At 44.7% G+C, this 19,634-nt stretch overlaps 2 protein-coding genes across 3 annotated transcripts in view; both read left to right on the top strand.

Annotated features, from left to right (window-relative positions):
• The window catches only part of LOC311031553 (microtubule-associated serine/threonine-protein kinase 1-like), a 33,003-nt gene extending 22,022 nt beyond the window's left edge, over positions 1-10,981 (top strand). For both annotated transcript variants that reach the window (XM_084037891.1, XM_084037890.1), the window contains exons 10-27: positions 848-980; positions 1,061-1,128; positions 1,554-1,630; positions 1,724-1,932; positions 2,354-2,492; positions 2,584-2,716; positions 3,241-3,406; positions 3,494-3,595; positions 4,224-4,346; positions 4,637-4,746; positions 4,875-5,035; positions 5,137-5,396; positions 5,480-5,704; positions 5,789-6,018; positions 6,752-6,874; positions 6,986-7,119; positions 7,215-7,405; positions 7,522-10,981. In XM_084037891.1, the coding sequence (XP_083894017.1) occupies positions 848-980; positions 1,061-1,128; positions 1,554-1,630; positions 1,724-1,932; positions 2,354-2,492; positions 2,584-2,716; positions 3,241-3,406; positions 3,494-3,595; positions 4,224-4,346; positions 4,637-4,746; positions 4,875-5,035; positions 5,137-5,396; positions 5,480-5,704; positions 5,789-6,018; positions 6,752-6,874; positions 6,986-7,119; positions 7,215-7,405; positions 7,522-9,137 (4,200 nt within the window). In that variant the 3' untranslated portion in view covers positions 9,138-10,981. The remainder of the gene's footprint in view (positions 1-847; positions 981-1,060; positions 1,129-1,553; positions 1,631-1,723; positions 1,933-2,353; positions 2,493-2,583; positions 2,717-3,240; positions 3,407-3,493; positions 3,596-4,223; positions 4,347-4,636; positions 4,747-4,874; positions 5,036-5,136; positions 5,397-5,479; positions 5,705-5,788; positions 6,019-6,751; positions 6,875-6,985; positions 7,120-7,214; positions 7,406-7,521) is intronic.
• A 532-nt stretch (positions 10,982-11,513) lies between these two features.
• LOC311030815 (cysteine protease atg4da-like) lies at positions 11,514-19,139 on the top strand. The gene is made up of 11 exons (XM_084036827.1): positions 11,514-11,656; positions 13,200-13,450; positions 13,570-13,653; positions 13,743-13,916; positions 15,116-15,419; positions 15,507-15,571; positions 15,664-15,791; positions 16,163-16,241; positions 16,341-16,417; positions 17,520-17,639; positions 17,781-19,139. Exons 2-11 carry the CDS (start codon positions 13,258-13,260, stop codon positions 17,958-17,960), a joined length of 1,404 nt encoding a protein of 467 aa, XP_083892953.1. The 5' UTR covers positions 11,514-11,656; positions 13,200-13,257; the 3' UTR covers positions 17,961-19,139.
• Positions 19,140-19,634: the final 495 nt, after the last annotated feature.

Here is a 19,634-nt window from a genome sequence, read left to right as displayed (position 1 = left end):
GTCCGGTCCGTCTGGATGGTGAATGCATTTGCATTTAGATAAAAATTTGCCACAGTACGGCTAATACCGCCCCCCTTCCTGTCTGACTCAGGCAGACTGTGACCACGGTGTCGTTTAAGTTAGAGGATGTCTGACGAGCTGGTTGCTTTTGTGTGTTTTGTAACCGTCTTATAACCCGATGAGTCATGCCACAGTTTAGTTTCTGATTAGGAGCGACGTGCTGAACCAGCGACATGCAGAATTGATTCGTCGGTGTAATTCCACCCCGGTTTTTCCGCATATCGCTGCAGCTGGATTAGAGGCTCTGCAACCCGCCGCATGTTTCTGACAAAGCCTTCTCTGCAACCCGACATGTCGAGTTCAGCGGCTGACAAGGTCATGCAGCCTGCAGGGTTAGGGGTCGGCTCCTGAGGTCCAGACTCACCCTGTTTTATATTTCTGCCTCATTTCAGATTTTTGAGCATATAAAGATGTTTTTGCAAGCAAATGGGTAACCCCTCTCATTCAGCTTTAATACGTTATGGCACGTGTTCAAACAGAACATAAGCCTTGTAAAGTTTCAGTGGGACATCAATCCTAAAACAGTCCAGAGTTGTGTTTTTACGTCTCTCCTGAGGCTGAACAGACTGCAGTGTTCTCCAGAAACAAATCTTGGAGCTGCTCCAGAGGCGGTGAATCATCAAACAACTGCCGAGAGCAGCCGCCGCGGCTTCCCTCGGATGCTCGGGGATATTTTTCTAATTTAGGTTAAAAGCCGCTTATCTGGAGGCAAATTTAATGAACCAGCTCTTAAAAACAACTTTCCACCTGATGACATCATGTCACGTCTTAATGCTCCGGTTTGCAGGAGTTTAATCCCGAGGAGTTCTACCATCTGCTGGAGGCAGCGGAGGATCACGCCAAGGAGGGTCATCTGATGAAAACGGACATTCCCCGTTACATCATCAGCCAGCTGGGGCTGACCAGAGACCCCATCGAAGGTGAGCGGGGAAACGGAAACACAGGTAATCAACAAGCGAACGTGACGGGCCGATTTAAACGGACATGTTTCTCTCATCAGAGATGGTGAACCTGGAAAGTTACGACAGCGAGGGGCCGCTGACGCCTGAAACCGACGACTCCACAGAGGTGAGAGGTCCAAGAAGAATGTCACTGTGAGATGTTTGGCCATCGTCCAAGAATGAATCTGCTAATTATGACAATGTCACAGATTCTCACACTAATAGGATAAGATCATGAAGTAATGACATTTTTTACGAGGCGGTTTATTTTTGCAAAGCTACTGTATAATGTATCTGGCCTGCCAACATCCACTTTCACAGCAAAGGCTTCATCCGCTAATGGCTTGGCATACAAATACATCTAATTTAGCTCATGTATACTGAAGTATAAAACAACGCAGGAGACCCCTCCTCGTTGAACCCCTAGCAATACTGCTAAAACTAAGCGAAGTAGAAGATTAGCAGAGAGACGATTTAAAAGTGCGTCACCACCAAAAAGTCATTTTCTTGATAAATGTTGGTTGGATTTCATATGTGATGTTTGATCCTCAGGGTAAGATGAGAGCAATGAAACCGCCGGGAGAAGCCGACTTCCAGACCATCAAGCTGATCAGTAACGGAGCGTACGGGTGAGTGGAGCATCAGGGCGGACTTCCATCACGCCTGTAAGTCAAATGTAAAAAAAAATCAAATAAGCCGTGCTCCTGTGTGTGTGCATTCAGCGCCGTGTACCTGGTGCGTCATCTGGAGACGCGGCAGCGCTTCGCCATGAAGAAGATCAATAAGCAAAACCTGATCCTGAGGAACCAGATCCAGCAGGCCTTTGTGGAAAGAGACATCCTCACCTTCGCAGAGAATCCCTTCGTCGTCTCCATGTTCTGCTCCTTCGAGACCCGTCGCCACCTCTGCATGGTGATGGAGTACGTGGAAGGTGAGGGAAAAAATAATGCTCCAGGCAAACGCTGTTCTCCCACAATGCAACGAGCAAAGGAAATGGAGGAGCTTCGGCTCCAGAAGGATCTTGGGTTTACTTTTGCTGCTGGCATTCCCCCAAAAATCCCTGTTTGACTGTTTGTTGCAGTGGTTGCATCATTTCCTATTTGTATAAACATTTTGTACACTAACTGTTACTTATTAAATGCATTATTATGTATACGGATGTGGGACATTTGCACGGCTGTCGAAAGCTTGAAACCTTGAATGTGCACGATGACTCACGGCAGCAGAGTCACCGACCAATTAGGCCGTTGCTCATCTCCCTGATTGGAAACTTAACAGTCTAGGACGTGCGGTGCCAGGAGAGCGCTGAGGTCGGCGGGTGACACTAATCGGATCATGAATTGTGCCGGCAGGTGGAGACTGCGCCACCCTGCTGAAGAACATCGGGGCTCTGCCGGTGGAAATGGCGCGCATGTACTTCGCCGAGACCGTCCTCGCGCTGGAGTACTTGCACAACTATGGCATTGTGCACCGGGACCTCAAGCCGGACAAGTGAGACGAAGATGATGCAACATTGTGACGCTTGCAAAAAAGCGTATAAATGAAGGTTGTATGGGGTAAACGTTGCTGTTTCTATCCTCAGCCTCCTGATCACCTCCATGGGCCACATCAAGCTCACAGACTTCGGCCTTTCTAAGATGGGTCTGATGAGTCTGACCACCAACTTGTATGAAGGACACATAGAGAAGGATACCCGGGAGTTCCTGGATAAACAGGTACACAAAGGTCCAATCTATGCAAAATATCTGCACTTTTAATTAAATGTAAGCAGTGAGCGCATTTCAATGAAAATATCACAATAATCACCCGCCATGTTGCAGTGAAGACTCTTCAGCTACATGAAGGTTAAATAAGAAGCCTCCTTTGATGTCTTCATCTCTATGCAAAGATATTCCCGTCGTTGGGTGCCAGGCGTATCTGGAGCGCGGAGAAACAGTTGGCGGAACAATAGCCCAGTTTTTTAGAATCAAATTCTCTTCAAGACGAGGTTTATTTTCTCAAGCCTCTCCCTCGGCGCTCACGCTTTGAAACTAAGCCTCATTATTTCTCGCGTCTCCTGGAAAGCTGTTAGCGTGCCGCGCGGACCCATTTGCACATGAAAACCTCTCACCGGGGCTTTCATGTTGTCCCGGCATCTCTGAAGTGAGCCAGGCAGGAATACGCCTGCTCCTCCCACACACACTTGAACAACCGTATAGTGATGGTGGCTAAAATCCTATAAATGCTGTTTTGCCTGCAGGTGTGTGGAACTCCGGAGTACATCGCCCCCGAGGTGATTCTCCGTCAGGGGTACGGGAAGCCGGTGGACTGGTGGGCGATGGGCATCATCCTGTATGAGTTCCTGGTGGGCTGTGTGCCTTTCTTTGGAGATACTCCCGAGGAGCTGTTCGGGCAGGTCATTACAGGTGAGGGCCCAAAGGTCAAAGGTCACACGGTTTCCTCACCTCTTCACCAGAATTGTGTTTCCTCACCTCCCTTCCTCTCGGCTGTAGATGACATCGTGTGGCCAGAAGGCGACGAGGCTCTCCCCATTGATGCCCAGCACCTGATCTCCTCCCTGCTGCAGACCAACCCACTGGTTCGACTGGGAACAGGTCGGTCACTGGGAATAGTGGTTCCCAACCTCAAGTCACAGCCGCTTTTATTCCTGCTCTCTGTATCTGGAAGCTCAAAGAATTAATTATTTCATTCCACCGGCACCGGTTCTTGAATTATCTCAACCATATATCCTTACTTTCAGCTAACTATTTCAACCATTCTTATTAAATATTTAATCTATATTTCCATTATTTGAAGTGAACTATTTCAACCATGTAATCATTATTTTAAGCTACCTAATTGAAATGCTTATCTTTTACTATTTCAACCATTTGTTCGTTACTTTTAACTTTTAGACTTCTCGACTCACTTCTTAACTAGTTTTCATGCACTCTCAATTCCAAAAGTTATATTAAGATGTTACAGTTGACTGGGTGTGTGTTTGAAAATTAGCTTAGCTACGCCTTAATCTTTCCATGTAGTCCCTAGCAACTGCAGAATCCCCCCCTGGGGTGATGGTACATGCCCCCATGGTTCTCATCTACTGACCTTGAATACCTCAGCCTAGTTCAGCCTACCCAAATAAGTCAGCTTCTGTCTGGGTCAAAGTGCCCCTGCTTGCTTTAGGGCTGCACTTATTTCCTGTCCGTCTTTGCCCCCCCATCCTCCCATCCCGGCCTCCAGGTGGTGCTTTTGAAGTGAAGCAGCACTCATTCTTCACAGAGGTGAACTGGAACAGCCTGCTGAGACAGAAGGCAGAGTTCATTCCTCACCTAGAGTCCGAGGAAGACACCAGTTACTTTGACAGTAAGTGTACTGCTGGGGGACTCCAGGTCCTTTGGGCTCGGGGAAAATCCTATCCATCAACAGCTCCGGGTCTTCTGAATCATCACCTTCTTTGCCGCAGCGCCCTCATTAACTCTCCCTTCTTCCCCTCGTAACTACAGTAAATGTTTGCTGCTTTTCATATTAATATCATGTCGGTAACTCATGTGTGTTCGTACGATAAGTGAGATCTGTGAAGAGAAAAATAATGCCTGTTCACTGAATATGCGCCCGTCGTAAAGCCACGACATCTTGTTACCTTCCGTCACCAGCCCGGTCTGAGCGCTACCATCATGTGCAGTCATACGACGAGGACGACACCAACGACGACGAGCCTGTGGAGATGCATCGCTTCTCGTCTTGCTCCCCTCGCTTCAGCAAGGTCACATCAAGACTCACCTCCTACTTCTCTTTTTAGCTGCACAGAGAATATTAGAAGCGTTCAAAATGGCAATCAGCCCACATAACGAAAAACAATGTTGACTGTCTGTTTGCTGTGTGGGCCTGCAGGTGTACAGCAGCATGGAGCATCTGTCCCAGCTGGAGCATAAACCCCCCGGCGTGACTCTACGGGAGCACAAGGTCCCCAGGGAGGATCGAGTGGCCAAGAGGGAAAGCCTGGGTAGCTTCACCCTCAGGGACAAGAGCTGGAGGACCGGATCGCCTGAGATGTGAGTGAAGCCCACAAACAACAGTGAAGGGTGTTATAGTTTCTCTGTGTTTTAATTGGGACTAACTGATTACCAAACTGTGGCTGCCTTGCTTTCCTCAGGAAGCGCTTATCCTGCTCCGAGTCCTCCTTCATGGAGAGCGACTCCAGCCCGCCGTCAGGAGCCCGAAGGCGCTTCTCCGCCCTCATGGATACACACCGCCTGGCCTCCCCTCTGGAAGTGGACTCTGAGCTGCCCGTCCCCAGCAGGCAGCCTCCGGTGGTGGTCAGAGGGACTTCCCTGGAAGGCGCCATGGGGGCCGTCACCTCTCAGGGCGATCTGAGAACGCCCCTCAAAGACAGCAACGGGCTCACAGTGGGAGGTAAGATGGGACGACCCACGCCAAACAGTTTGTGACCCTAAACCTGTATTTGATCACAATTTGTAACTTCTACCGTGTCACAGACAAGCTTTTGAGACCTGCCGACGCTCCGTTGCCTCTATCAGGCAGTGCTACTGCTCTGGGGCTCCCAGACCCACAGGGGCCCCGTGGGGCCACCACTGACCTGGTGCTGCGGAGGGTTCGCCGCCAGCAGCTCTCGGCTGAAGAGGAGAAACGTAACTCACGACCAGGAACCAAAGTGATCAAATCTGCTTCGGCTACGGCGTTGTCTGTCATCATCCCTGCAGGTGAACGCAACACTTATATGACATCAGCTCATGATGTGAGTCAAGGAAGTCCTGTGGTGTAACCTGAACTCCCTCTCTCCTCAGTGGAGCAACATGTTGCCTCGCCGCTAGCGAGTCCCATGTCTCCTCGCTCCCTGTCGTCCAACCCTTCCTCCCGTGACTCCTCCCCCAGCAGAGACTACTCCCCCATGGTCAACGTCCTGCATTCTCCCATCACCATCCACCGCTCTGGCAAGAAGTATGGCTTCACTCTCCGAGCCATCCGAGTCTACATGGGAGACAGCGACGTCTACAGCGTACATCACATGGTCTGGGTGAGAGAGAATAATCAATCCTTGTTCGACGGCAAATTTCACATCAAATTTGAAAACATGTAGAGTCATAAACAAATGAAACTGTGTCAAACAGAAACGTTAAAATCTAAGCCTTGTAAACAAGTACTAAGGAGTTAAAAATCCATTATAAAAGGAACAGGAAGCCAGCTCAAAGATGAAACCCCTTTTTTTTTTGCTTTTCTTCAACCCTATTTTAGAAGATAGAAGAGAGAAAAACAAAGTATTGATTAATTTTTTACATAAAAATGGGGCAAGATATGTTTATATTGTAAGTTGCTTTGGATAAAAGCATCTGCTAAATGCCCCAAATGTAAGATATGGTCGCACATTTGCATCATTTGCATTTTAATTTGTTGTCTATGATGATACCTGAGCATTTTTGTCTCTTTAGAATTAACACCAAACACCAGATTTTGTCCTCACTTAATTTCAAAACGTTGTAAATAGTTAGATAGAATGTATCATGACAAAATGTGAGGACCCAGTATGAAACCCTGTGGAACTCCATATGAAATTAAATGAATATCTGAAACATTGCTCACCAACTTTTCCAGAACATGTTTTATCCTATCAGAGCAGTGTATCAAATGGTATCAAATGTCGCACATAGATGTTGGTGCTTGAGGTATCATTACATTTTGTCCTAAAACCCTGTTAGAACTTTAACATGGAGATAGCTTTTCTCTGTTAATGCTCTTTGATCTAATCACAGCATGTGGAGGATGGAGGCCCCGCCCAGGAAGCTGGACTTAGCGCCGGTGACCTCATCACCCATGTGAATGGGGAGTCCGTCCACGGTCTGGTCCACACAGAGGTGGTGGAGCTCATCCTGAAGGTGAGGACTACTACCAAGTTATAGAAACATAGCAAGATTTTTATGAGTTGGCTTAAATAAAGTGTGAATATAAAATAATGCGATTTATATGAATATATCTCAAATCTACAGAGCGGACACAAGGTGACTGTTACAACGACACCATTTGAGAACACCTCCATAAAAGTGGGTCCTGCCCGCAAGTCCAGCTATAAATCCAAGATGGCACGGCGCAGCAAGAGGCCGGGAGCCAAGGAGGGGCAAGAGTGCGTTACTGCAAGATAGACTGAATCACAAAATTACATCATCTTTTCGGTTTTACTTTATTCTCCTCACCGTATTGTTTGTTTTTCTCTCACAGGAAGAAGCGCAGCTCCCTGTTCAGGAAAATCACCAAGCAGTCCAACCTGCTCCACACCAGCCGCAGCCTCTCCTCCCTGAATCGCTCTCTTTCGTCCGGAGACAGTCTCCCAGGCTCGCCCACCCACAGCCTCTCCGCCCGCTCGCCCACTCAGACTTACCGCTCCACTCTGGCTGAATCCCCTTACATTGGTTAGTACGGAATTATGAAGATTGTAAAAGTATAAGAAAAGAATTATCACATTTTATTCGACAGAAAATAAATTCACTGTTGCCACATTGTGATCGGTTTCCCTTCCTCTCCTCAGGCACCTCCTCCCAGAGCAGCTCCCCAGCATCCAGTACCCCCAACTCCCCGGCGGCCTCCCACCACATGAGGCCCAGCTCTCTGCACGGACTGTCCCCCAAACTTCACCGCCAGTACCGCTCTGCGCGTTGCAAATCTGCCGGCAACATCCCTCTCTCCCCCCTGGCTCACACGCCCTCCCCCACCACCTCCTCTCCCCCGCCTCTCTCCGGCCACACGGTCGGGAGCTCCAACACCACGCAGACGTTTCCCGCCAAGCTGCACTCCTCGCCTCCCATCTCCCGCCCCCGTCCCAAAAGCGCCGAGCCGCCCAGGTCCCCCTTGCTGCAGCGGGTGCAGTCGGCGGAAAAGCTTGGGGCGCCGATTCTGCCTTCCTCCTCGTCATCGTCATCGTCGCCTTCTCCTCTGACCGGTGGGGTGTCGTTACGCAAGCACAGCCTGGAGGTCTCACACGGGGACTACAGGAGGGAGTCCTTCCACTGTGAGCACAGTCTACAGAGCCTGCTAGAGATGGAAGGAGAGAATGGACCAGCTCCCCCTTCTCCCTCCTCATCTTCCTCCCCCTCTCCCCCCATGGGAGGGGAGTATGGAGGCCTGAAGCCTGTGAGGAGGCTGGGGAGGCAGGAGTCTCCGCTCAGCCGTGACACTCTGCTCACATCAAAAGAGAAAGACACCCAGACCACGTCGCCCGAGCTCGCCGGAGCGCAAACCGCAGGCACGGCTACTAAAGCTGACTCCAAGACCAACGCCGCTGATGCACGTCAAACATCGACCGCCGCTGAGGCTCTTAAGAACAACGCACGCGTGGCTGCGTCAAAGTCAAGTCCACTACCGCTTCCAACCACTGCAGAGGCCAAGCTGAGCCCCGGGGACAAACCTCAAAAAGGAAGCACTTCAAGTTCTGAGGGCGGAGTCTCCAAGAGTAAACTCATGGGGGAGAAAATCTCATCAAAGGGGCTGCAGCAACAAGAACATAAGCAGCAGAGTGTGCAGACAGACAGCGGACCTGCAGCTAAAGCTCAGGAGAAGGCTGAGGAGAAAGTGAAAGGCACTGCAGGTACGGACAAAGGGAGCATGCAGAAAGTGTCGTCCGCAGAGCAGTCGAAACCACGTAAAGGCCCGGAGCCCGGAGAGAAGGGAGGCAGTGATAAAGCCACTGAGACGACCAAGGTCAAAGGACCCGCACCCCCAATTCCCACCCATGCTCACGTGCCCGCTGCATCCCGATCCAAAATGGAGAAGGTGTCAACCAGTTACCGTGGGGCCAAGGAAGAGAGGGCACACCTGGAGGTCCTGGAGGAGAACCCCATGTCACCCTCCTCGAACGCGGCCTCGCCCTGCTCGAGCAAGTCTCGCCCGATGTCCCCGGGGGACAAAGCCAGCTTCGTCACCCAGCTCACGAGCGTGGCCAAAACGGTGCTCGCGCCCATCAAGGGGGGATCCCAGGAGGGGGCCAAGGTGAAAGACACCTCCAAGGCGAGTGAGGAGAAGCGAGGAAGCGCAGCGGGGAAACCAGATGCTGGCGGTCGCCGGGGGGCTCAGACAGCAACATCCGGCGGCAGCGGAGCGGTCCAGTCCGATAAAGGGAACAGCCGGAGCTCCAAGCATCACTCGTGATGAGAGAGTTCCAGGAGGAGTCGGACTCTCCCATGCAATGCCTTTTATTGTAGCATCACTGACATATCATGAGTTAACATGACTGTGAACGGAGGGGAGACGTTAATGCCTGAAGAAGTAAACACCAAATAGTTGACATGTGACATGTAGACGTGTGAGATGTGAACAAAGAGCCACATGCTGTCATAACGTAGGCCTGTGTGTGTACTGTGTGTTCAATGTGTTGTATATAGGGGGGTGAATATGTCTTAATGCATGTCTGACACTGTACATGGAAAATGAAAGAATATTTAAAAAAAGGAGATGAAAATATAAAGCTGACCTGAAGGTGGTGAACACTGTGAACAACTTTTCAAACTGTTAACTGTGTAAACAGGCAGGATTCTGTTATGAATGGGCATTACTCACATTTACGATCAGCTCCAGTGCCATCATCAAGTTAAAATTACAACACTTACCGTAATTCAGTTACTAAAAAATGTTTAAAAAATTCACGCTTCACAAATACAACCAACGTAGAGGAAGCTGGACCAAGATACCAAAATGCTGGCAGTGGTGGAATCTGTTTAAGGGCTGAATCTCAGTGGAATAAAAAGAGGTGATTCGTGCACAGGGACACTATGCAATGTGCTGATAATGCCACTTTTCTTTTTGTCTTTTCTTTTTGGTGTCCCCAATGAGTTTAAATTGTGCTCCAGACAAGAAGAGCAGACAGAGGAAGGGGTTTGCAATAAGCCAGTCTTGTTTTAAACGTGGTCTCCATTGATCGTAGTGAAATGTGCAATTATATATTTTAGGCTATGAAGTGAATAGACTAGTGTGTCTGGTGAAGTGAAGAACCATGCTGGACGTCGCACTTATAGGATGTGTGTGGTATATTACGTAACGTCACGTGTGAAGGAAAGTGTCTTTTTATTTTGTGTGATTTTTTTATTTTATTTTACACTCAAACGTATAATATATGCAATCCAACAGTGCCCTGTTTCATGGAACGGAGCTCCCTCGTCAGTGATACAGTAGTAAACTATACACAAAGACGGGGGGGAAATGTTGAGAGCATCTTCGTGGTGACGTCTTGTTTGTTCTTGTGTATCGCAGAAAATATTATAGCTTTGGGAGGCCAGGCTCACGCCTGCCTTTGACTGCCACCTCGTGGACGACGTCAACATTACACCAAACGTCCTGAGGTACAAAGAGTCAATATGCCTGGAGATCTTTCCATTTCATCCATTATTATTATTCAGATGCTTGATTATTTTGTTGACAAACGCTTTAAGCTCAATTGCCGATGAGTTTTGCAGTCTGAGCTTCAGAAGTCTTTGTTTTGTCCTTTAGGGTGTAGTCGTCATCACACATTAATGAATAAATGTTTGTGTTTTTGTGTGTGATGTGAGAAATTTGCACTTTATTTTGTGACAAATATGTTTGTCTTATGTATGTATTTGATTATTTTTGTATTGGTTCTAATTATTGTTGTAACTATTTAACTTTTTTTATTTATTGATATGTTTTTACACATCATCAGTTGGTGAATTTCCGCTTTATTACTGAAGTTAGATATTTATACATTTTGCATTTAGACTGAGAAACCAACCTTTGTGGCGACCCTACTGTGTGTAGCTCACTCCGTATGTCTGAAGTTGTGATGTTAGTGTCAGGTCCATCTTTGTCTCAGTGTTGGATTTAATTTAACTTGTTGTTGTTGTTGTTTTTTTGTTTGTTTTACATCAACAACTATCCGTGACTGTTGTCCATTACATTGCTACATATTTACTTGCCACTGTCGTGAAAAGACAATGCAAAAAACTCTATAGTGCAGAAATGTAATAAAATGCAGATAAATCCTTGTTTTGTCTGACTTTTTTGAGATAAAAACATCCTCTAACTATATTTTACTGCTGTTTCTGGCTACGAGGAACCCAGACCTGAATATATTTTTTCATCACCAGATTTTGTGAATTGGGCCACCAGGCAACTGCTGTCTTGCTTTAATTCACCCTTCTCTAACTGGGAATGTCTTTGGTAAGGGTAGAATAAGAATGAAATGTTTCTAAAGTAAAGGAATAACCCCCCAAAAAACTTACAAACAGTAAAAGTCGTGCATTCATTTTTTGATTCATTAATACCTTTAATTTTCCTTCTCGCTTCTCGCTCGCTCAGTTGTATTACTGTCGACTGTATTGCTTGAATATGACACGTGCCTCTTTTGGTTCATAAACAACTGTCCGGTCCACGCGCCAACCTAGCAGGTGGCGGTAATGCGCCTCAACGCTGGTTGCCACCCGCCATTTATCCAAAAACAGAGGGAAAACACTATCATTGGTCCTCTCTCGACCAATCACAGTAGCGCCAACACGTGACCGGTATAAACAGGAAGTGAGTGGCGATTAATTACACTCTCTCCTTCTCGAAAAGCAAGCGGAGCTTTTGACAACAACGGCGAAAACGGAGAAGCACCTTCCGTATAATCCATTGATTACTGTAATTAATGGAGACACAGTGACGATGTCTAAACGAAGGTAAAAGATGGATGTTCAGACTAAAACCTCGGAGTTTGACTGTGAGTGAACGGGCTCTGAAGTTGGACGCCTTTTAAGAGGCTGGAAATCAGAAATTAAGAATTTGCAGATTGCTGTTAAGACTTCGAGATATATATTCAATTCATCTTTGTGTTTGTAAAGTGTAGCTACGGTTTGCTTTTGAACGACGTCACCGTTCACGTTGAAACGTCAAGGTTTAAGCATTATTAGTGAGGTAGCCAATGTGTGTGACGTACGGTGACGATACTGTATGTAATGTAAAGTATACACGCAGTATGTGTTTATACATTAATCTAAAAATAGTTTGGGCCACAGGCTATTTTTATTTTTAATTATTTGTTTTAATCTCGTGGACTAACATGTCAAAAAGGACAAATGGCCACCATTTTGTCTTGTGTCGTTTAACATTTGAAACCGTTTTTTTAAGTTACTAGAAGTTACCTGACAAGTAAGTAAACACGGGAAAATGATTGACAAAGTTGGTGCCAATTATTTATTTTCGTTCGGCACAACAAAGCATACAGTAGACTGTATACACATGTTTAGTGTACTACTAGAAAGAGGACGTTGTTAAAAAAAAGAGTTTCCTGAAAATTAATATTGTACCAATTTATGATCGTTATGTATTTTCTCATATTTTTCATATAGATGTTTATTGGATTGTTCATGACATGGAAAAAGAATGAAAACTTTATTTTAACCTGATACATTTCTTTTTATGTATTACACTGTGGCGCTCAGAAAACAACCATCAAAAGTCCTGTACTCCAGCACAATTTTGATGTACTTGTACTTGAGTATTTTCTTTGTGTGACAAAAAAAAATAAGTGTGTAGTTTTAGATGTAACTTGCCACCATAAATTTTCCCTTTAATCCTCTAAGATGGTTCCAATTAAACAACCGTTTGTCGTTAAAACAAAAATAATGATAAAAAGTTCAAAACATTAAACTGTGTATAAAATATGAATTCAGCAAAATGCTACTTACACATTTACCACCTATTAATGTCTTATGTAAAACATTTCACTCACTAGGGCCATTTTCATGTGGATAAGTGCTTTACTTTTGACACTTAACATGTACTTTTACTTAAGTAACATTGTCAATGCAGGACTATTGGGACGTATTTTTACATTGTTGTATTGACATATATTTTATCTTGAGTAAAAGTTCTGAGCACTAACTGTACATACATAACTGTTATTATTACATACATTTTGCGTAAATGAATGTGTGACTTGGCATAGGCTGTTTTTAGGGGGAGCAGCCAAATGTGCGTGAGAACAGGCGACCAGCACCTCCCCTGCTGCTGCTAAACTGAAATTCCTTGAGTCACAGGATGCAGTCACATGGTTTCCCACTTCACTTACTGTCATGGTGAATTATTGACTTTGCACAGCAAACAATAACCCATCAGTTCCAGACGCAGATCTCGTTTTAGGACAAAGTAATATAATTAGCTGAACATGAGGAACAACTTGTGTCTCATGAATGTCAAGTTGTTCCTTCTGTGTCTCCATAGGCTGCTATGAAGATAAAGAGCAATTCCTCACGCTCAGTCTTGGTGGTCTTAGGTTGTTATGAATCCTGACACCTCCTCAGCTCTCTGTGAGGGCCAGTCCCCGGCACAAGAACTGGCGGACGACTGGCTCTTTCTCTCCGCTGAACCTGCTGGGCCTCAGGACCTGGAAGTGAGCAGAGTAGACCAAAGGACAGAGGACAGAGGACAACTCAAGTCCAGGTTGATCTCAGCATGGAACAGCGTCAAATATGGTCTGTTTTTTTTTTTTAACCGTTCTGACATAGTAACTGTTTAATTTCGTCAGAAGTGTTTGTTCACTTTTGGTTTGTGATATTAAGCTGTTGTCTCTTTGCCCTTTTTTATGTTTCAGGCTGGTCGTTGAAGCAGAAATCCAAATTCAGCAAGAGCTCTGCCGTGATCATGCTTGGACAATCATATGAGCTCAAGGATCACGGTGAGGCCTCCGAACCTCCTGAAATTCTCTCCTCCTCGTGATTCCAAAAGAAAGGGTTGAATTTGAATCGAGCTTTGCCACCATTTCAGATGAGAAAGAGAGTTTCCGCCACGCCTTCACGTCGCTCCTTTGGTTGACATACAGACGGGGTTTCCCTTCGCTGGCGGGCTGCTCTCTGACCACCGACGGCGGCTGGGGTTGCGTTCTACGCGCGGGGCAGATGCTGCTGGCTCAAGGCTTGCTCCTGCACCTGATGCCACCAGGTGACAATACACACAGGAACACTGCAATGTCACCTATCCAGTTCAAAGGGTGAATATTGTTCAATATTGTCAGATAGAAATCAGATTCTGGGCTGTTTGGACAATCTAAGGAGCATCTCAGCTAGGCTGGTTAGCTTTTAGCACAACCTGTTTATCTTACTTATTGTAAATTGCTTTTGATAAAAGCGTCTGCTAAATGCCTTTAATGTAAATGTTTATCTGGTGTTACTTTTTCTTCCGTTATGATTAGATTGAGCTGCTGTAATGTGGCATTACAAACTCAATACTCAGACATTGCTGTCATTGGAAAAATAGATTTCTCAATTGCACAAAATCAGTTGTAAAATTCTCTAAACTCAAACCAGCTGTGAATGCACATTTTACAGTGAGTTAAGTGGAAAAAAATGTCATGAACCCATTTCTACGAGAGACGTGGGAGGGGATTTGAAGGTTAGAAAGAAAGATGTGCTTTAATTAATTTAATTGATTTTTAATTTTTTCATTTAGCTTATGGTAGTTAAAAAAGTCGGTGTACTTTGGGGTCAGTTCAGCTCCGTGGAAACGACCACAATAATGGAGCACCCGAGGAAGATTTTGAGATTGGCCTCAAATATAAAAACAAGAGAAAATGAGACAAGATTGTAGCTAGTTAGCACATCCGGAAGTCCCGCCGCCTCTAGGAGAGTACTTTGCAGGGAGGAGAGTGCTTCATTAGGATGTGAGTACTCCGCTGGGAGGAGAGTACTTAATTAGGACGAGAGTACTTCATTAGGAGGAGAGCGGACGCCACCTCCAGAAATGAAGCTTCATTTAGTGGCTGTAGGAACTGAAAGTCGCAGCAACAGAAAGCTGGCTGATCCTGAACCAGCCAAAGACACAAGAATCACAAGAACCTGGGCTCGCCAGCTAACTCCATCCATCCATCCATTTTCTACCGCTTATCCTGTATTTTAGGGTCACGGGGGGGCTGGAGCCAATCCCAGCTGTCATTGGGCGAAGGCAGGGTACACTCTGGACAGGACGCCAGTCTATCGCAGGGCCGACATGTAGAGACAGACAACCATTCATGCTCACATTCACACCTATGGGCAATTTAGAGTCACCAATTAACCTATCCCCATCTTGCATGTCTTTGGACTGTGGGAGGAAGCCGGAGAACCCGGAGAGGCCAGCTAACTCATATTGCTATATCTTTACAGGTTGGACCTGGTCTGTGAGTCACCACGCGGTCAAAGATGACATGGACCTGCTAGTGAATCGCCCCACAGACGGTGCAGAGAGTCAGCTGGACGGGAAGGAAGGGTCGAATAAGAGGAGTCGAAAACTGAGCTTAGGTTCCCTCCTGGACAGACCCATGGAGGCTACACACAGGAGGGTGGTATCCTGGTTTGCAGACAACCCCACAGCCCCGTTTGGGATACACCAGCTGGTGGAGTTGGGCAAAAGCTCAGGGAAGAAGGCCGGGGACTGGTACGGACCTTCCATTGCAGCGCATATCCTCCGGTGAGACATGAAGTCATATCATACCAACATCATCCTTTTACCACGATCCTACTTTTATCATGATGTACCATAATTATGTTGTTGCAGAAAAGCCGTGGCAGCATCAGCGGACCTCCCCAATCTAGTGGTGTATGTTGCACTAGATTGCACCGGTGAGTCATTTCTTCTATTGTAAGCGCTCAAGAAAATGTGAAAGAACGATTGAAAAATGTGGACTCCCGTCTCTTCCTTCCCGCGTGTTCAGTCTATTTGGAGGATGTCAAGAGGTTGTGTGAACGGCCTCTCCCTCAGCCCTGGAAGTCTGTCATCATCCTGGTTCCTGTGCGACTCGGAGGACAAGATCTCAATCCATCCTACATCGCCTGTGTCAAAGTAATAGCAATCTTTAAAGCAGTCACTCCAATGTGCACTCTGCGTAGTCTGCAATTGAGCGGTTTATGGGGAAAGGTTTAACACCAGTGGCTCTCGGAGTTCGGTCCATGTGGGGGTTCCAGGGAGTTTCCAGCAAAAGCAGTACAGCTACACTATAATTTGCTATAAAGTAACTCATTACAGTATTTTAACCATGGGTTCCACTCCCCCTGCGTACGCTGCGGTTGTACAGTTCAGTAATAAATGAACAGCACCGCTGCATGTGTGTCTTTGTAGTCTGAAAAGAAAGAAATCCCTGCTCTAGATCAAACATGCAGTGAGCGTTTTTCAAGTACAAAGAGCAACAACCCTTCCCTTCTTCTTTCCCTCAGAAACTCCTGACGTTACAATGCTGCATTGGAATCATCGGAGGCAAACCGAAGCACTCTTTATTCTTCGTCGGCTTCCAGGGTAAGTGCAGTACAGTGTTCGTGATAATTATTGTGCTCGGCTCTTTCATGTCGGCCCTTTCACTTTTCCTCTGCTTCCCCTAACGTTGCCGTGCAAAAGACGACCATGTGCTGTACTTGGATCCTCACTACTGTCAGCCCACGGTGGATATTACAAAGGCCAACTTTCCCTTGGAGGTATGAGGAAGTGCCATTTCTCTTCTTCTTTTTGCTTTATATTTGGATTCGGACAGCTGAGCACCAGTAACTGTAAAAATGTTATATTATTAGAAATGTTTTCCATACAATTGAAATGTCAGTGTTTGTGTACTTCACTTTTAGCTAACTGTTTCAACCATTTATCCATTAACGTTGCTTTTAGCTAACTGTTTCATCCATTTATCCATTAACGTTACTTTTAGCTAACTGTTTCATCCATTAACATTACTTTTAGCCAACTGTTTCATCCATTTATCCATTAATGTTAATTTTAGCTAACTGTTTCATCCATTAACATTACTTTTAGCTAACTGTTTCATCCATTTATCCATTAATGTTACTTTTAGCTAACTATTTCATCCATTAACATTACTTTTAGCTAACTGTTTCATCCATTTATCCATTAACGTTACTTTTAGGAAACTATTTCATCCATTAACATTACTTTTAGCTAACTGTTTCATCCATTAACATTACTTTTAGCTAACTGTTTCATCCATTTATCCATTAACGTTACTTTTAGCTAACTGTTTCATCCATTAACATTACTTTTAGCTAACTGTTTCATCCATTAACATTACTTTTAGCTAACTGTTTCATCCATTTATCCATTAATGTTAATTTTAGCTAACTGTTTCATCCATTTATCCATTAATGTTACTTTTAGCTAACTATTTCATCCATTAACATTACTTTTAGCTAACTGTTTCATCCATTTATCCATTAACGTTACTTTTAGGAAACTATTTCATCCATTAACATTACTTTTAGCTAACTGTTTCATCCATTTATCCATTAACGTTACTTTTAGGAAAATATTTCATCCATTTATCCATTAATGTTACTTTTAGCTAACGGTTTTGACTCTGCTCGCTCGATGAATAGTTTTGCCCAATTAATTGAGTTAGCTACAGGCTAGCTACGTGCCTGGCTGGCAATACCTGATATAAGCTAACTCCTCCAGACTTGACTACTGCAATGCACTTCTCAGCGGGATTCCAGGCAAGAGCATTCAAAAACTACAACACATTGATTCTGATTAGTATTCTTCCCTTTTGGCTCCCCTCCACACCACTGGCAGTCGTTTCACTGTAAATATCCCAGGAAAATGGCCTTCTCCCGCATGGACCCCAGCTGCACCATAGGATTCTATGCTAAAGGCCAGAAGGACTTCGAAGCAATGTGCACAACTATTAGCAAGGTGTGTGATTGGGCTAATTTGGGCTCTATTTGTGGAATATGTGGCTGTTTTGTGATTGAAGATTTGTGTTTGCATGGTTATAAGCTGATGTCACTTTACAAAATGATGTATAAAAATGTATTTGTATAATTTCTCTTTCAGGCTCTGACAATATCTGCAGAGACGTACCCCATGTTTATATTTGCAGACGGAAAAAGTCAGGAGGAGGAGGAGGAGGAGGGAACCAAAACACCCACGAACAATATCACCTACATCCAGAGGAAGAATGAACGGAGAAGAGTCGACACCAGCAACAGCATGGACGAGTTTGTTCTGTTGTGAACAGAAGAAGATAAAAACAGCCCCGAGGGGGCGTAAAGTGATGATCAATGATCAAACGTATATATGACGTTACACCACATGGCAACTACTGAGCGCAAAAACAAAAAAAGGCCTCGGACATCCACAAGTAAAAACCTCAAGGGAAAATGAAGTGACCAGTTTTATGATGCTACTATGTCTTTATTGCTGTTTTGTGCTCATCTTTATTTAATTTTAAGAGAAGAATATTTAAGTCAACATAAATCAATTGAAGGACTTTGAAGAGTGAAGAATATTTGTTCTGTTTTGCCATCTCAAGTCTATTTGTGTTTAAATATCAAAGAGGTCATGTTCCTTTTTAACTAAATCTATTTAAAATTATATAAATATAGTCATAATTAATTTCTCCTAGGGACAAACCTAAGGCAGGTTTTACTATGAGATACACAGCCTGTCACTGTTTCTTGTCATGTGACAGGATGCGCTGCCTTTGAATGGATTAGAAAATCGGATTCTTGTTGACATGTGACTCACACATGAGAAACACGGAGGACTTGACTTTATGGAGAAGAATTCAAATGTTGTGAACGCACTCTCAAAGGGGGGAAATTATAAAACGTTTTCTGCTGTCTTTTATCTGAATAAACAGTTTATTAACGAGGAAGAAACGTGTTTGTATTTCTGTACGCCGTCATGAGAAATATGTTTAATGCTGTGCTGCTTTCTGAGCTTCTTGTGTGGTCTCGGTTGCTAGGTGATCTGCAGCTTGTCTCTCTGTCCCTCACTGGATTTTTTTGTGAGAATCACAAGCAGGGCATCGGAAATAATAGAAAACACAAGAATGCAAAAGTTGTTTAATGTGTGTGCAATTTAGATTGTTGGCCTTGTGGTTACAGAATAACTGCAGACTGAGGAATACAGTAAGAAGCTGACATCATGTCACCTGGAATGCTGTGATCAATCAATACCTGCAGATTAAAGACACTGACAACCCTGATCTCACCTTCCTTAAACTGACCAAGGGGCCTCCAACATGCAGCAGGAAAGTGACTTGTTTATCATGCAAACCTGAACAGATAACAGATAAAAGCACATTATTAATGAGGGACTTCACACACTAATGATGGAAAGTGTTTGTGTGTGAATATTCTTATGAATGCATTGTCGATAATTAAGTAAAGGGCTAAAATAAAAACATTCAATGCCACCAGTGAGGTAAATAAACAGTGTGACCTACTTTTTGTAAATGTAATTAGTCATACAGGGTCTTCTTTCTATAAAAGAGGCCTCTTTTCATGTGTTTTTTTTTTTTATGTGTGTTTAGTATTGAATGGGGTTAAGGATTTGTTAATCAGTCAATTATCTGATAAACGTTGGCAAAAAAACAACAAATATTATGTTGTATTTAAAAGGATAAACTAAATAAGGTAAACCAAATGGATGTTATTGAAGTCCTCAGCTTTTGGGAACATTTTTACACGAATTGTCTGTCATATGTTGGATAAAAAGAACTGTTCGTTCAGATTCGTCGGTACTGAAAATGAGTTACAGCCCTGGTGTCGAATGATTGTTGCGTTTTAAGCGCGCAAATACGCTCACATTAATGACAAAACTATACGCTATTTCCCCTCCACCGCCCCACTATCATACATTATAATAAAGATGTATTTCTTGCACGTATTGCGGGTTGTTTTC

The sequence above is a fragment of the Eutrigla gurnardus genome (assembly GCF_963514095.1).
Source record: "Eutrigla gurnardus genome assembly, chromosome: 20".
Classification (NCBI taxonomy): domain Eukaryota; kingdom Metazoa; phylum Chordata; class Actinopteri; order Perciformes; family Triglidae; genus Eutrigla; species Eutrigla gurnardus.
The sequence above is the reverse complement of the archived record's forward strand: the minus strand, read 5'-3'. Positions and strand labels throughout refer to the sequence as shown.

Bases quoted from the DNA above. Each gene is read 5' to 3' on its own strand.
- LOC311030815 (XM_084036827.1), top strand. From the start codon at position 13,258: ATGAATCCTGACACCTCCTCAGCTCTCTGTGAGGGCCAGTCCCCGGCA. The intron at 13,451-13,569 runs GTCTGTTTTTTT...TTTATGTTTCAG, and splicing joins ATGGAACAGCGTCAAATATG to GCTGGTCGTTGAAGCAGAAA. The intron at 15,792-16,162 runs GTAATAGCAATC...TCTTTCCCTCAG, and splicing joins CCTACATCGCCTGTGTCAAA to AAACTCCTGACGTTACAATG.